The following is an 18176-nucleotide window of genomic DNA, read 5'->3' as shown; positions in this document are numbered from 1 at the left end:
AAATAATTTTTATCTGCATCTACCTGTGAAAAAATATTTGGGCTTCTAGCTGTGTGTGGGACTTGTTCTATTACTCCATCTATACTGACCTCCATCAGGTTGCAAACTGAATATATTTTTTTCTGCATCTACCTCTGAAAAAATATTGGGCTTCTAGCTGTGTGTGGGACTTGTTGTATTACTCCATCTATACTGACCTCCATCAGGTTGCAAATTAAAAATAATTTTTATCTGCATCTACAGTACCTCTGAAAAAATATTTGGGCTTCTAGCTGTGTGTGGGACTTGTTCTATTAGTCCATCTATACTGACCTCCATCAGGTTGCAAATTGAATATAATTTTTATCTGCATCTAGCTCTGAAAAAATATTTGGCCTTCTAGCAGTGTGTGGGACTTTCTCTATTAGTCCATCTATACTGACCTCCATCAGGTTGCAAATTAAAAATAATTTTTATCTGCATCTACCTCTGAAAAAATATTTGGGCTTCTAGCTGTGTGTGGGACTTGTTCTATTAATCCATCTATACAGACCTCCATCAGGTTGCAAACTGAATATAATTTTTTTCTGCATCTAGCTCTGAAAAAATATTTGGCCTTCTAGCAGTGTGTGGGACTTGTTCTATTAGTCCACCTATACTGACCTCCATCAGGTTGCAAATTCACAATAATTTTTTGTCTGCATCTAGCTCTGAAAAAATATTTGGCCTTCTAGCAGTGTGTGGGACTTTCTCTATTAGTCCATCTATACTGACCTCCATCAGGTTGCAAACTGAATATATTTTTTTTCTGCATCTACCTCTGAAAAAATATTGGGCTTGTAGCTGTGTGTGGGACTTGTTCTATTAATCCATCTATACAGACCTCCATCACGTTGCAAAATGGAATAAAATTTTTTTCTGCATCTACCTCTGAAAAAATATTTGGGCTTCTAGCTGTGTGTGGGACTTGTTCTATTAGTCCATCTATACTGACCTCCATCAGGTTGCAAATTGAATATAATTTTTTTCTGCATCTAACCCAGCCAATAGTTTTGGCCTAATACCACAGTTTGGCCACTCAGCTCTGCTCGGTTCCCATCCATTGTTTTTTTGTGCAAACAACTCCAGAGTTGTGAATTAGTTAACCACCAAAATGAGTGGAAAAAGGCCTGCTGCTGGTGGAAAGGGGAATAGGCGTGTTGGGAAGGGGAAAAAAGGTTGTGTCCGTGGGGTAGGTGTTAAAGCAACAGTAACATCTGCAGAAGAAAGACCATCTTCCAGCCAAACTAAAATGTCTACTTCTTTTAGCGGACAATGTGATAAGATCCCTTTCTTACGGCCACGCCAATCGCTACAAATTCCAGATGAGGCACAAAAACAGCAGGTGCTTCAACGGATATCAAGTGCTCCTTTAAGTGGGCTCTCCTCCACATCAACTTCAACATCACAAATACTCCAGTCCTCAAAGGTGTCACCCCAATCGCACTTGCTTCCTCACAGCTCCCAAATCTCCAGCTGCCCGTCTGAGTATGAGGTAGAACAGATGGTTGAGTCTGCAGAGCTGTTTACTCATACTATAGCCTGGGAATCAGAGGTCGACTCCAGCGCTTCTGTGAATCCAGACGAGGAAATGATCTGCACTGATGCCCAGAATCTTTATGAGTCGGATCCAGGACCAGACGCAGAAGGTTCTGACCATAATGTAGACCCTCATTCCCAAACTGTAACTCCTGTTGGTGGAGACAATGAGGAAGATGATGATAAGACTCAAATACCTGATTGGAGCGACAACTTTAGTTTTTTGTCAGGGCAGGAACAGGTTGGCTCTGAGGACGACGGGTGTGATAACGCACAGGGTGATGATGATGAGGTTGGAGATCCCACTTACTGTCAACCCACAGTCAGCCAAGAGATGAGGTCAGCAGAGGAGGTGGAGGAAGATGCTAGTGACGACGAGGTCAGGTTGCGCCTTCCTGGACAGAGACGTAGTACTGGAAGCACGTCAACAACTGCATCCTCAAACACAACTCTGCCTCTCACCACAAGTCGTGGTGGCTCTTCAGGTCGCATGGGTGCTAAGCCTTGCATAGCCTGGGCATTTTTTCAGATCGATAAAGATGACCCAACTCGTGTTATCTGTAACATTTGTCAGCAAAAGCTAAGTAGAGGCCAAAAAATACATAGTTTGAGTACTTCATGCATGAACCGGCACATGGACATGAAGCATAAGTTGCAGTGGGAAGCTCAGTGTGCTACAATGCGGCCTAGCCGGCCGGGCCAACCCCCATCTGCCATATCTTGTGCATCCGCGGCCTCTTCATCCTCTGTGACTGGGGGGACAGCAGTCACACCTGTTTTGGGGCGCAGACCTGCCACCTCTTTACCCGCAACAGCCAGCGTGATTGGCAGGTCATCATTTTCTTTGGAGGTGGTAACACCAGCTGGTGTTGAGCGCTGTCCGACATCGATAGCACCACCTTTGGATCAAGGCAACCTAACATGTCCGCCTGCATCTTCCTCACAGACCGGCAGTTTGCCGGGGACACCCTTATCAACCCCGTCTAAGCACAATAGCCAGCCCTCGGTCCCTCAGATGTGGACAAGTAAAAGACCATTTCCTCCTAGCCATGAGAAAGCTAAGAGGTTGAATTTCACCATCTGCAAGCTCTTGGCTACAGAAATGCTGCCTTTCCGCCAGGTGGACACAGAGGATTTTCGAGACCTTATGTCCGTCGCAGTGCCCCAGTACCAGATGCCCAGTCGGCACTACTTCTCAAAGAAAGGTGTGCCTGCGCTCCACCAGCATGTCGCACACAACATCACCGCTTCTTTGAGAAACTCTGTGTTTGACAGGGTGCATTTCACCACAGACACTTGGACGAGTAGGCATGGACAGGGGCGTTACATGTCGCTGACTGGGCACTGGGTAACTATGGTGACAGCAGGACAAGGGGCTGCTGTCCAAGTCTTGCCGTCCCCACGAGTTGTGCGTCAATCCTCTTTATGTCAAAGTTCCTCCACTGCTTCTGCCTCCTCAACCTCCTCTCGGTCTTCCACATGTACCCAAAGCCTGTCTGGTCATGCCACAAGCTTTCTAACTGCGCAGAAGGGATCCTGCACACCTCCTTACTATGCTGGCAGTAGGGCTCAACGTCATCAGGCGGTTTTTACATTGAAATGTCTGGGAAATGTGAGTCACACAGCTGAGGAGTTGTGGTCAGCTCTGGAGAACCAATTTCATGAATGGTTGTCTCCACTGGACCTGAAACCAGGGAAGGCCGTGTGCGACAATGCTGCAAACCTGGGTGCGGCCCTTCGCCGGGGCAATGTCACACACGTGCCTTGTATGGCTCACGTGTTGAACCTGGTTGTCCAGCAATTTTTAGCCCACTATCCCAGACTAGATGGCCTTCTGCAGAGGGCACGGTCGCTGTGTGCTCACTTCTGCCGTTCGCATCCCGCAGCTCAGCGACTTACATCTCTACAGAAGTCGTTGGGCCTGCCACTTCACCGGCTAAAATGCGATGTGCCTACCCGGTGGAATTCAACTCTGCACATATTGCAGCGACTGTGGCAGCACCGACAAGCCCTGGTGCAATACGTTCTGACGTATAGCCTGGGCCAACGAGATCCAGAGGTGGGGCAAATCACGCTGGAGGAGTGGTCTCAGATCAGGGACCTATGCACCCTTCTGCACAGTTTTGAAATGGCGACGAAGATGTTTAGTGCTGACGATGCCATTATCAGCATGACTATTCCGGTGATTTACATGCTGGAGCACATGTTAAACAGAATTCGGAGTCAGGTGGTGGCACAAGAGGAGGTGGAGGAAGTAGAGGAGGAGGAGTTGTATGCGGAAGGGCTAACATCTGCAAGGTCCAGACGGTCGGCAGCACCAAGGCGGCAGGCATGTGAGGGTGGGGGAGATGGTTTTACCAGGGCGCATGGTAGCAGCCAAACTAGTGAGGAAGGTGCAGGAGCCCAGGAAGAAGTGGAGGACGAACTGATGGAAGACTCATCAGATGAGGGAGACCTTGATCACATTTCTGTTGTGCGAGGTTGGGGGGAGAGGACAGAGGAAGGAAGCATGATTGTTACCTCGCCACCAACACAACAGGGACTTGGTGCTCCTGGATGCGCAACACACATGAGTGCCTTCTTGCTGCACTACCTGCAACATGACCCTCGAATTGTGAGAATTAGAAATAATCCTGACTACTGGGTTGCCACACTGTTAGATCCCCGGTACAAAAGTAAATTTGCAGAAATTATTCCTGCCATAGAAAGGGATGCACGCATGCAGGAGTATCAGCAGAGACTGTTGCAGAATCTTACATGTGCTTTTCCACAAAATACCAGTGGTGCACGTAGTGAATCTCACAGTTCCAACTTGCCAACCGTGGGACCGTCAAGTGTTCAGCACTCAAACCGTAACAGAACCACAGTATCTGCTGGTAACATCAATTTTGCGGAATCATTTCACCACTTTTTTAGCGCATCCTTTGCAAGGCCACAGGAGACAAGAAGTCTGACACATAGTCAACGCCTAGAGACGATGGTACAGGAGTATCTCCAAGTAAACATCGAAGCCATGACTGTGTCACTGGACCCTTGCTCTTTTTGGGCTTCGAATCTGGATAAATGGCCGGAGCTAGCCACTTACACCTTGGAGATCTTGTCATGCCCCGCAGCCAGCGTTCTGTCTGAACGTGTGTTCAGCGCTGCTGGTGGTGTGCTGACAGATAAGCGCACGCGGCTCTCCACTGATAATGTAGACAGACTCACGTTCATAAAGATGAACAAATCATGGATCCAAAACGACTTTTCTACCCCTGTGTCATCCTGGGGAGAGTAAAAGCTTGATGATTGGTTAAAATCACCCTACCAACCGTTTTAAGCTTTCAAATTACTAATCATGTTTATCTGTATCTTGGCTGGAAAATAATTTGGGCTTTGTAGCAGTGTGTAGCACTGATTCTATTAGGCCATCTATAATAAGCTCCACCAGATTTAAAATTACTAATCATGTTTATCTGTATCTTGACTGGAAAATAATTTGGGCTTTGTAGCAGTGTGCAGCACTGATCCTATTAGGCCATCTATACTAAAGCTTCACCAGATTTAAAATTAATAATAATTTTTAGCTGCATCTAGCCCGGAAAATAATTTTGGGGCTCCGAGATGCGCAAGACACATAAGTGCCTTCTTGCTGCACTACCTGCAGCATGACCCTCATATTGTCAGAATTCGAAGTAATCATGACTACTGGGTTGCCACACTCTTAGATCCCCCAAACTTTTCGATCAACCTTTTGATTTTAATTAAGACCAAAAAAATGGTCATTTTTGAAATTATAAGCATTAGCAGGTTTTTAGAAACTGAAATCAAACAGTTTTCAACTCAAAACTTTATTCTAGGTGATGTTACATTTTCACATAGGACCCCTTGTTCGAAAGGAGCTTCTGAACTCTCTCGTCCATTGAATTTGTCAGGTTTTGGATGGTTTCTGCTTCAATTGTTTTGCATGAGGACAGAATACCCTCCCAGAGCTGTTGCTTAGATGTGAACTGCCTCCCGCCATCATAGACACTCCTTTTAATGATGCTCCAAAGGTTCTGAATGGGGTAGAGGTCAGGGGAGCATGGGGGTCACACCATAAGTTTGTCACCTTTTATGCCCATATCAGCCAGAGATGCAGATGTTTTATGTGCAGCATGAGATGGTGCATTATCATGAAAAAAAATGATCTTGCTGTGAAATACACGGTTCTTCTTCTTGAACCATGGCAGGAAGTGCTGTTTGAGAAAATCCACATACATTATGGAGTTCATCTTTAGCGCCTTCAGGGATCCTAAAGGGGCCGACAATCTCTCTCCCCATGATTCCAGCCCAAAACATTACTCCACCTCCTCCTTGTTGGCGCTGTAGCCGTGTTTGCGTGGGGTGTCCATCAACCAGCCATCCTCCACTCCATCCATCTGGACCATCGAGCGCTGCACGGCACTCATCCGTGAACAAAACAGTTTTGAAATCAGTCTTCATGTAATGTTTGGCCCACTGGAGCCGTTTCTGCTTGTGTGAAGTGGATAGAGGAGGTCGACAGGATGGCGTATGCACAGCTGCAAACCTCTGAAGGACCCTGCATCTTGTTGTTCGGGGGACGTTGGAGGCACCAGCAGCTTCAAAAACTTGTCTGCTGCTATGACAAGGCTTTTTTGCCGCTGCTCTTTCAACCTGACGTAATTGCCTGTAGGAAAGAGTCCTCAATTTGCCCTTATCAGCACGCACACGTGTGTACTGTGAATCAGCTACATACTTCTTGATTGCCAAGACACTTCATCCTGATCATCGCACAATGTTGATTGTAGTCATGCCTTGACCTAAACACTCCACAATTTGTTGCTTCTCAGCAGCCGACACATCCTTTTTCTTTCCCATTTTGGCAGAAAATGTAGGCTGCTTAATAATGTGAGACAGCCTTCTTAAGTAGTCTTGCCTTTCATTGGACACACCTGCCAAACTAATTAGCACAGGTGTCTGCAATTGCAGATATAAAGAGCCCTGACACACATCACCATCAATGAGTTTAACTGACAAACAAACAAATTCTTCCCTTATCACTCCTAAACACTTTTTGCATAATAATTTGGAACACAGTGTACATGTGCTTTTCCACAAAACACCAGTGGTTCACGTAGTGAATCTTACAGTTCTAACTTGCCAACCGTGGTCTGTATGGAGTTGTTAATAAAGGGCCCAAAATTAAGATAACATAAATGGGAGAGGTCTCTATGAATAGGAATTCCTAAGTATTTGATACCCTGTGAGGGCCAGGCAAAGGGAAAGTTGGACTGGATGGAATCCTATATGGATTTGGGGAGGGAGACATCGAGGGCCTCAGACTTCGCTGCATTGATTTTAAAATTTGACCATGTAACAAAGTGATCTATTTCAGCCATAACAGCATGGATGGATATATGTGATTGAGTGATATATACTAGGACATCATCAGCAAATAGAGAGCACTTGTACTCGGTGCCTCCCACCTCAATCCACCTAATATTGGGGTTATGGCGAATTGATGAGAGCAGGTGCTCCGTCACTAGGATGTATAAGAGAGGGGACAGAGAACATCCCTGCCTTGTCCCATTGGTGATTGTGAAAGGTGATGAAAATGTTCTGACGCGCCCCCTGGGCCTTGGGACACCCGGAGCCGGACCCTTTTTGGTGGATGCTGGTGGTTGTAGTCTCCGTGGCGGCGACCCGGTTCCGTGGCTCAGGGCGGTCAAACCAGTGGCGGAACTATTTATGTGGTTTTGATGTTTAAATGTCCGACTACGCCACCCGTGGATTGCGGTCAGAGTGAACCGCCGCTCCAGGGCAGACCGCTGAGGCTGGTGTTGTGGGTGCAGCAGAGCGTAGCATAACTCCCCACGGGAGGAGTATAGCCTCAGGGCAGTGTATGCGGAGGATGGGGGTGATGGTGCAGGGCAGCAGCAGTAACGACACGGAGTCAGTGATGCAGTCCAGGGCCTTTACTCACAGTTCTTATTATCCAGACCACGTCTGCAGGTAACGGCTGCCCACGTCGTACTGTGCTCACCAGGTGAGGGGCTTAGACAACTCCCAGATAACTTTGGAGCGCTTCACAGGACCCCCTTTGTGTGTCCTTTGTCTGGCCTTTCTTACCAACCCTTCTGTCCGGCTGCCTCGGGCCTCCTCTTGGTAAACTTGGCGCCAGTTTCCCTGACCCTATGTGGTGCCTTCCTAGCGGGTGTAGCGAGGGCCTGCACCACATAAAATGTCACAGCCTCCTGTTTCTAGCTGAGGGTCGTTTCCTGCCTCCACTAGTTTCGGGGACCGGTCTCCCCCTTTGGCCTGACCCCTCCACGCAGGTGGATTCGGGCGTGCGGTGGCGACTCGCCTGTCCGCACCCCTGGGATCCCTTCGTTCCTCGTTCCTGGAGCCTTGTCCGCTCCTCTTCCTTCCTTCTCCCTCTTCCAGGCCTGGGCCTCTGTTACTAGGCCCGCCTCCGGAGCAGAGCTCATGCAGAGCCCCTGCTCCCTGCCACTTCTGCTCAGACTTCTCTGCACTGAACTAAGATGGTGCCCACCTTTTATACTCCCTTCTCAATGCACCCAGGAACTGCTTCCTCCCTGCTCCTGCACTACAGGGTTCCCCTTCCTCAGTGTTCCCTCCCCCCACTCCAGCCAGGGACAGGGACTGTCGTGCCCATCTCAGAGGCATATTGGTCGCCCTGCCCCACGGCAATGTGGTGTAATGCATGCAGGTGTCGGGTCCTGATCCACACTACATCCTTACCTGAGAGTGAGATATCACACCTCTGGGTGAGGTGCAATACCTCTGTAGCAACTGAGCCCTCAGGGTGCTACAGTTCCATTTATCTTCAGCCTAGGTGACGTATTGCGATACAGGGCCGTGATTTTGGCTATAAAAGGGTCCCCTAGACCCCTACCCCAAGCTTTTTAAGAGAATCATATATGGCGTGCCAGGAGACTCTATGGAATGCTTTCTCAGCATCCAACGAGAGTATCTAATTACAAATTTTTAACTGCATCTAGCCCAGGAAATACTTTGTGCCTAGTAGCAGTGTCTGCTAGTCAGCGGATTATCCCGGCTGTTAAGCAAGCTACACCACCTGTAGTTTGGACACTTAATTTTTTCAAAGGAAATGCTTCGGGACCACGGGATACTTAGTGAAGAGCATCAGGAGGCACCCCAAGGCATAGGGACTGGGACTGGCAGTAGGATGTCTTGCGGTGGACAGCTGAGCTCGATCCTTATAAAAGCTTTTTAACTGCAGCAGCTTTAGTGGACGCTACTGGAGCTGGAATTACGCGGCTGCTGGCATGAGACTTGCCCTCCAATAGATCCTTGTAAATGGATTTAAAGTGTATTCATTCAAATTAGAGAGACAATTTAAATTAAAAAGCTTAGAGCTGCCTCCACCACAGGGGGGCTCGCTCGACCCACCAGCGGACAGGCACCAGTATTGGGAGAGGGGGGCTGGCCGTCAGGGTTCACCGCGGCTCTGGCACAAACCCGGCGACGCGGAGGTGGCACGGGCAGGAGCGGACTGAACGTGTCGGCTTCTCACTTTTTGGATTTTAGAAGGGCATGACATGCCTATATCTGTGTCTCCCCCTCCTTTTACTCCTCCACCTCTTTTCTTTTCGCATGACTATATGTACTTGTCACTTTTCCATGTGTTAGTTGTGTCTTCTGAGCAGTTTGTCAGCTTTTGGACACCTTTGAAGGTGTTTTCTATGTGTTTCTATGTGTTTTTGTTTGCCTGCCATTGGTTTTAACGGTGTTCGAAGGTGTTCGACGAACAGTTCGACGAACAGTTCGGCGAACACACGGGTGTTCGACGAACCGAACCGAACTCGAACACTACGGGGGTGGCTCAACACTATTTACTATAGATATCGCTCATGTAATGTAAGAAGTGAAATCTTTGGCCTTGTACTATAGATATATTTCTCTGCGGTATCTGTGCATCATGAATCTTGGTATGTGTTAAAGGGACCCACTGAGACTCTTTCGCCCAAGGCCCACAAAAACCTTGAGCCGGCCCTGCACGGACCCATAGACATGAATGGCTGAGAGTGATCCAGTAATCAGAGGCAACTCACGCATGCTGCAATTTTTTTCTTGGATGACTCATTCCAAGGAAAAAATCGAACATGTGCACGGCCTCCTTCAATGGACAAGGGGACGAGTACTATCCCTCAAAAGGATGGATAGCACTCGTCCAATTTTTTTTTAAACAATCTTTATTTGATGATACAAAGTAGACTTACAAATCAGATTTTTTAAATTTATTTTATATTATATTTTACTCACTTATATAGCGCCATTAATTCCACAGCGCTTTACAGACATTATCATCACTGTCCCCATTGGGGCTCACAATCTATATTCCCTATCAGTATGTCTCTGGAGTGTGGGATGAAACCGGAGAACCCGGAGGAAACCCACGCAAACACAGAGAGAACATACAAACTCCTTGCAGTTGCTGCAAAGAAAGAGTCTGAGCCACCTATAGTATCTATATGACATGAAACGAGTACAGTAGCCTGCATCATTGTTAACAGATTTCATATCCCTAACAACATTTTCTTTTTTTTTGTTACATTTATTATAACAGATCTAACTTCAACACATAAACTTAAAAAAAAAGAAAATTTAAGTACATATTTGAATAGATGTAATTATTCAAATCCATTAGACTTTAAGTACGGTAATCTTGTTGTCTCCCTATGTTTCTCCATATTATACCATAAAGTATGTCGGAATATTTTCATCTCAGATTGTGCATAACTTTGTCCAATTTTTATGGTCGTCTGCACAGGCCCCAAGTTTCCTTCTGCTAGCCTCCCCACCATTTGTAACTTTTGGCAGGCGAAATGACCACAGCCTGATGACTGAATGGGACAGGGAGAAGATATTTGTGTGACAAGCGGCACGGCCTCAACTCCATTTTAAAAGATATTTCAGGGCTCTTAGAATCAGTGGGGTACCAGTGGTCAGATTCCCAGCTATCAGCAGGTATACGGGGGGAATTAGTGATAACTTACTAAGATGGGAATACCCTTTACCCATGTACGTTCTGGCTTGGACTGGCCCACAGCAGTGCAGGAGAGTTTTCTGGTGGGCCCCTTGTTTTGCCAAGTTTTTAACACTAAGGTTCAGATACGGCTTTAAAGAAGGCAACCACTAGCCATATAACGCAATTTTATTTATAATAGTTAATTTAAAAGATAAAATACACAATTAAAGGAATAGTATGATATTATGATATTGTGTACACTTTTGTATATGTTAACATACAGAGGTTAAGTTATCACGTTATCACCAAGGAGCTTTTAAACATCATCCGCCTGGAATATCAGAGAAGCAATCAGATAGACAGAGAACCTCCTGGACAAATCACAACACTGCATAGACGTCCCACTTATGCAGGTATTACATACAACACTACACTGATGTGTAGGTACAAGGCTTCTGTGTCAGTAATATTTCTCTGACCTTATATAGTGAATATACACTAGTAAATCTAGTTGACCTTTCCCCTACAGTGGCCAGCCATCGGGAAAAGATAAATCAGAGGTACAAGGCTCTCACACAAACAATGGGGCAATAAACCCTCACAATTCAAAAGCTCTCTGGGGTTACATAAGGAAACTAAACACAAAGGTTAAGTAAATCTCCCTGTTTTACAATAACAAACAATAAACAGAAGACTATTTGAAAGTTGAATCTTTCAGACAATGTGAATAAGCTGTTCTCAAGATTTTGTTACTATTAACATTGTCTTGTGTCTAAACATCAAGTAAAGCTTTAACAGAATGAGCCTTATCTATCTGTGAATATCTAACCAGACCAGTGCATCTGTATATTTCAATATGGATTAAAAATATCCATTTTTATATTCACACTACACCCCTGTGCAAGAGTGGGCCACCATATGAGCAGTACTTGGCACTATATACTTGAATCACTATGTACAGGCAAAGGCAGCATCTTATCTCATTTAACAATTTACCCAGATCATTGTTATATGAATTTGTTATTGAGGATAACGTTACATTTACATGTAGCTGAAAAGTGGGGCCCCGGAGTTGGGTACTGGTGGACCCTTGGCACCCCAGTCCAACACTACTCCTGCCGCATACATAAAGATCAGTAAACTGCAGAGTGAGTGTTTGTATACCTCGGATCAGGACTACAGGTCCACAGACTACAGGGGATTCTGATGCTATTTATTAATTGTCTGATAGGTGGGGAAGTAGCTTGCAGGTGATGAAATATTGCAGGATTTTCAGTATCTTATACTGTATTTTTAATTGTGTACTCAGTAAATAAATTATATTATTGCATGAATCATATTACCGTTGTATTTTCCTATATTTTTTTTAACAGAAAGACATTGCCAACATGGACCTGGTCATGGAGACAGACACTGGTACCTTTATGCCATTGGGTATGGAGTTTTCCGGCAAGCCAGAAGCCAGGGTAATAATGTCGGAAATAATGCAGCTATTAGAACCCATCAACGTAACCAAACTGTATGACAATGCTGATGGAACTGACATTAGTTTTTGGATGGAAGCCGGCGTCCCAGGTGAGTAGATACCACGCCTTGGTTCGGATAGCACAGAAGTTGCCGTAGTTGTAGCAAAGTGTCCATACGTCAAGAGCAATGTTTCCGTTGTATATCCTAAATACTCAGCCAAGGCAAAATGGTCTGTTGACTCCCCTTTTGCAACAAGTTTCCAGGCCACTGACCACACTGGATCCTCTTCCCCCAATTAGCCGCACCAAGATGAGGCCATTAAGATTGGACTATTGATCAATTTTGCTTTTCAGATGGAAATGAAGATTCTGTATCTTCTCTAAATCTGCCAGGAAAATTAAAGGAGAAGCGCCCACACAATCTCAGACATTAGCTAGCCAATTAAATTGCAATTCATGAACGTTAGTGAAAACAAGTGACATATCTCAGCGACCATGCAAGAAATATATATTTGCATTCTTCGCCTCAGATCTATAATTTTATGTTCATATTAAGCCATTTGCATTAGTTTAATGTAGCAGAAAATAATTCCTTTTTATACCACTGTCTACGAAGTCTCTGCGCCCACAGAGACTATTTTCTGCCAAGTTTTATGAGGTATAATTAAAGATTATTTCCAGGAATGATAGGGTCAGCGCATTTTGCTATGTTGTAAGGTAGAATAGCATGTGAGTGACAGATGGGAACACAAAGTGCAGTCTTGCAATAAATATGTTGTCACATTTGCACCTATCTCATGGCGGAGAGTCGATGTTATGTAGCGGTGTGATTGACGGCACAAAAACACTCGGCGTCGGTCTAATAGAACAATATTCTGCAAAGCGAAGATTCGTCATTGTAAAAGACAAAAGCATCATTGAAGATGTGACTAATGTCCATAGAACAACATCTACAGGAGGGAACAGCTCTTACCTAAGGGTGCTTTCACACAGTGTTTTCTCCTATGTTAGCGCTTAAGTCCAAACGCCCTACAAAACGGGATTCGGGAACATGCGCCGACGGGGCCATTGGCTATAATGGTAAAGACGGAGTCACTGTGTGCTTTGTCGTGCATCATTTTCGGCTTTGTACACTGATTGAAGGCGGAAGGCTAGACTTAGTAGACTACATCTTGGTGTCCATCTCCAGTAGGGTTTATGACCGAAAATGATGCACTACAGAGCACACAGTGACTCCATCTGCACCATAGTAGTCAGTGCCCCCGTGGGCTCATTTGCCCCAAATCCCAATTTGTGGGGAGTTCGGACGTAAGCCCTAACAGGGCTACCAAAAGTGGGAAAGAACTCAGTGTGAAAGGGCCATTAGACTCATCTATGTCTTATGTTCTACTGTAAATTGATTTACACGGTGTTGCAGATTTCAGCTTTCAGCAGAATCTTTCAACAAACATTGTGGGAGAATGAGCTGTGTTACTTGGGAACTTGGGACATAGAGCGACCATAATCTGCATCATCTCAACATGGATAAACTAACATTAACAAACCAGAGAGGTCATACAATACAGGATAGAGAGGAACTAGGCACATATCCACATGCTATTGTCAGCAAAACAAAGTGCCATGTGCTGCTTGTTTTAAATAGTCCCTTAGCATAATCCTGCAGTTGTTATATGCTTCAATGCACACTACAAAGCTGTAGGTACTCCATGTTCTACCGTATGGTTACACATATAGATAACAGCCGCACTAAAATTCTTGGTTGCAAAGAGTGCTAATTTTATTATATTGCAACACCACACCATAGAAAAAAGCTGCTTAGTAGCGATACATGACGTTTCGACCTGGATAGGCCTTTTTCAAAAACATCGCTAAAAGAGAGAATTAAGATACATTAATAGGGTGTCATAGAATTTAGAGAAAAGTTTTGTAATTACATATATACAAATATACATAGTTAACACCATGTGCAAATAAATAAATCGATAATCATTTGAGAGTACACAGCCAGACGCAAGTAGTAGTAAAAGGGGTACTTGGGATAGGGAAAAGGGTCGGGGATCCCTTCATGTCCCTAGATGAAATATATGACAATAGTAAAATATGGGCACTCAATAGCCAAACATACTAACCTATATACTGCATCCAAAGGGGATAAAGCTTAGTGGATAAATGGAAATACTGGCTTGGCAAAGGCCTGGAGAGATAAGAAATGAAAATAAGAGATCGTTGTTAAAGCACCAGTGGGATCTGTAGGAGGCTCAATAATGCAGGGCATGAGAGGTATCGTGTTGGAGTACCATTAGGAACTATAGGAGGATCACTAGTATAAGAGATGGGAAAGACAAGCAGACTATACCTTGTTAGTGGTGTGGTAGTGTGAACTTGCGTTCCTGCCGCTTCTCCGGTGTGTGGGAGGCATTGGTGGCAGTGGATCTTAAATATTGGTGCTGCTGAGAGCTTCCGGCGGAAGCATTATTGTAAAGGAGGCTTGGAACGCAGGGAAGACTGAGTGGACCTAAAATGTAGGGGCTACAGGGCAAAGCGGGTCTAAAATGGAGTGGCTGTAGGGTGGACACCTTAATTCAGGCCATAGAGCACAGAGAGAAGAAAGAGGCATTTGCGCAACTTTGCAGCAGTGAATACCTATTATAATAGGGCATAAGGAGAGAAGGACAATACCTTCTAACACCAAAAGGAATTATACTCCAGATACAAAGTGGGGAGAGTAAGCTATAGGATGGATAATGTTTAATATATGAATAAAAAGGAGAAATAAGAATAAAAATAGTAATAATAATATTAAATAAGGAAAAAATAAGGAAAAAATAAGGGAAAAAATAAGGAAAAATAAGGACAAAATAAGGAAAAAGTTAGGAAGAAAAAACAAGGCAAAGCAAAGATAAAGGAAAACTAAAGAAAAAAAAAAGAACAAATAAGGACAAAATAAGGGAGAAATAAGGCAAAAAACTACATAAAGAAAAATAAAAAAGGGAAAAAAATAAGGGAAAAAATTATGGTTAGACAATAGTGGCATTACTTACCCTGTACTCAATGGGTCTAAAGGAATGATCAGGAAGGGGAGAAGAGGGAAAAAGAGGTAACTAAATTTTAATAATAAGACATCAATAAGGATCACATTAATATCTAAAATTCAATTCCCTGCTTAGTCCTCGAGGTGTAAGTGTCTGGAGGGTGTGTATCCAATATGCCTCTCTTTCTCTAAGCAATTTAGAGTGATCGCCACCTCGTCTTGGTCTGCTCACTTGCTCCACTACCTGAAATCTAAGCTGCGAAACAGTATGTTTTGCTTCTGTGAAGTGATGGGGGAGAAGAAGCCAATTTTTGCCACATCTAATTGTCGATTTGTGGCTTACGATCCTGTCCCGTACATGTTGGATGGTCTCTCCAACGTAGAGTAGACCACAGGGGCATTTGATAATATACACAGCGAAGTTAGTGTCGCAAGTGTAAGAACCTTAATAGGAAACCTTTTGCCCGTATGTGGATGGATTACCTCACTTGTTTTGATCACGTTGGAGCAAGCTGCACAACCAAGGCAGGGGAATGTGCAAGTTCTCCTTGGTCCTAGGAAGGTTTACGTTGACTCTTTGATTTGACTGCCTATGTCTGCACGAACTAATGCATCTTTTATGTTATTTGGTCTACGTGTGCACATGAGAGCTGGTTCAGAGAAAGCTGCAATCTGAGGGTAGGATTTAGTAAGTAAAGGCCAATGTTTCCTGATGATATTATATATCTTTGGTACAATAGGATGATAGGTATGCACAAAGGGAATCCTATCCGAGTTCCGTTTAGGGTATGTTTGACCCAATTCAGACACAGTTTTGTTCACTTCTCGTCTGAGGATGTGGTCTGGGTAATTTTGTTTTGAAAATTTGCTGGACATTTCCTCTAGACTCGTTGTTAAAACATTTGCATCCGAGACTATTCTTGACACTCTCTGGAATTGTGACCTTGGGAAGCTATTCTTTATTGATTTGGGATGGCAGCTTTTGAAATGGAACAAATTACTACAATCAGTGGGTTTAGTGTAGAGGTCGGTATATAGAGTGCCGTTGAGACTTTTTGTTACCCAAGTGTCAAGAAATGGAATTTTGTTGTCATTGTAATTAAATGTAAACTGTAATTCTTCACGAATAGAATTGAGGTACATGACAAAAGACTCCAATGTGTCAGGAGGGCCTTTCCAAAGACAGAACACATCGTCTATATATCTGATCCACGAGATGGCGTAATTTTGAAAGAGGTTATAGGTATATACAAATTCATATTCAAACGCATCCATGTAACAACTGGCATAGCACGGGGCTACATTCGAGCCCATCGCTGTACCTCTTATTTGTAGGAAGAATTGGTCTCCACACAAGAAGTAGTTCTCATAGAGAACCACGGAGAGAAGATCCATGCATAGTTGTTTAATATTCTCACTGTAATTCGAGGAAGATAACATTAGATTAACTGCTTTAAGGTCTAGTTCATGGTCAATCGAGGTGTATAAATTTTTGACGACCAGAGTAACGAGTAGAATCTCTGGGGTGATCCCTGTTAGTTTACCTCTATTTTTGATGAAACTGTTTGTGTCAATGACGAATGAGCGCGTTGTTTTGACTAAGAAGGTCATGATTTTCTCCAGAAAAACAGATAAGGGGGAAAGGACGGAATCGGTTGATGCAATGATAGGATGGCCCGGTGGATTTATTAATGATTGATAAATTTTAGGTAATGTATAAAAAACTGGTGTAACTGGATGTGGATTATTAAGGAAATTTACTGTTTTCTGGTCTATTGTATGTAGGGCAAGATATTTCGCTGTAATTTGTGCAATTCTCTTACTGATCCTAAATACAGGATCATGTGGAATTTTTTTGTAAGTATCCTGATCTGAAAGTTGTCTTGTGATTTCCTGGAGATAATCAGTGTAATCCAAAACAACAATGGAACCCCCTTTATCATCTGGTTTGATGATAATAGATTTGTTATTTTTAAGTGACAAAATTCCTTGTTTGTCTAGCTGGCTCATATTTTTCACAGTAGGTATTAGGCCTCTAGCTTGTTGTAATAGGAAACTGTTTGTGTACCTTTGTACTAGTTCAATGTAGGACTCAACAGTGTGGTAAGTATGGGGTGGATTAAATGTACTAGTGGTACGGAGACCCAATTGTGTGATGTTAGATCTGTAACAGAGAAATAAAGGAGAGAAACACGCTGTGTGAAGAACCAGATGGACCAATGTGGATTGAAAACGGCCAAGAGGCCACTCACCTAGAGGAGTTGTGCATCCCTGCACAACCCCGGTGACTGCCAGATGGATTAGAGTCTCACCGCGTGGTGCAGGCCGGTGGGCTCACCACGTGCTGTGTGACTGCTGGCTGTGTTCGCCGCTTCCGGGTTCCTGGTTGCGGCCCACGTGATCAGCCGTGGACCACGTGACTCGGGAGTGGATGCGCATCACCGTAGGTCCTGCAAGTTAGAAACAGGCGGCTACCTTGCCGCAGGTCCTTAAATGATGAGTGAGGAGAGAAATTGCAGGGGTGGTTGGCAATTAATGCACAAAGCTGCTCCTGCCGCTGGCACTCATTTATAGCAACTGGGTCTCCTGTACACTGTTGGCCTAAGCAGTGAATGGAAGGCTTTCCAAAAATTATGAGGAACTGCAATGCCCCTTGAAACAGACGTGGATTACAGCGTACTAAAAACCTTCTACCCATTCTTGGGGAGTGGGTCTCCCTTAGAGATGAGCGGTGTTCAACTCGAACTGTTCGCCAATCTCAAATTCGAGCTGTTTTGAGTGGTGTTCGAGCCGTTCGGCGAACACCAACGATTTGAAAAAAATCCGGCTGTTCGAGGTTATGTTCGATAACTGTTCGTGCACCAAAATCATAACTGGATTTTTTCACAGTAATGCTTATAATCAATGTTAATACGCAGTTTGAGTGTACAGCGGGGCGGGGGGAGGGGCAGGGGATGGAACTCTGCAGAAATAATAAATAGATAGGTTGGGAGTATGGACTAATTGTAATTTCAGTCCTTTTGAGGACTAGTTTACAGCATTTCCTAGGACTTTTTGCCTTGGCAGGTCTGTGCCAGTGCTGTGCAAGTGTTTTTCACAGCATTTGGCTAACTCTAGCTAAGCAAAT

The 18176-nt window shown here is 44.4% G+C and overlaps 1 protein-coding gene across 1 annotated transcript in view; it reads left to right on the top strand.

The window, feature by feature from the left end:
• Window positions 1-18176, top strand: part of CPQ (carboxypeptidase Q) — a 727454-nt gene that overhangs the window by 628774 nt on the left and 80504 nt on the right. The window contains exon 7 of the mRNA XM_073679639.1: window positions 11926-12127. Within this exon, the coding sequence (XP_073535740.1) occupies window positions 11926-12127 (202 nt within the window). The remainder of the gene's footprint in view (window positions 1-11925; window positions 12128-18176) is intronic.

Source organism: Phyllobates terribilis, unplaced genomic scaffold (genome assembly GCF_046119375.1).
Source record: "Phyllobates terribilis strain yellow unplaced genomic scaffold, ASM4611937v1 Scaffold_4__5_contigs__length_816908805, whole genome shotgun sequence".
Taxonomy (NCBI): domain Eukaryota; kingdom Metazoa; phylum Chordata; class Amphibia; order Anura; family Dendrobatidae; genus Phyllobates; species Phyllobates terribilis.
The sequence above is the reverse complement of the archived record's forward strand: the minus strand, read 5'-3'. Positions and strand labels throughout refer to the sequence as shown.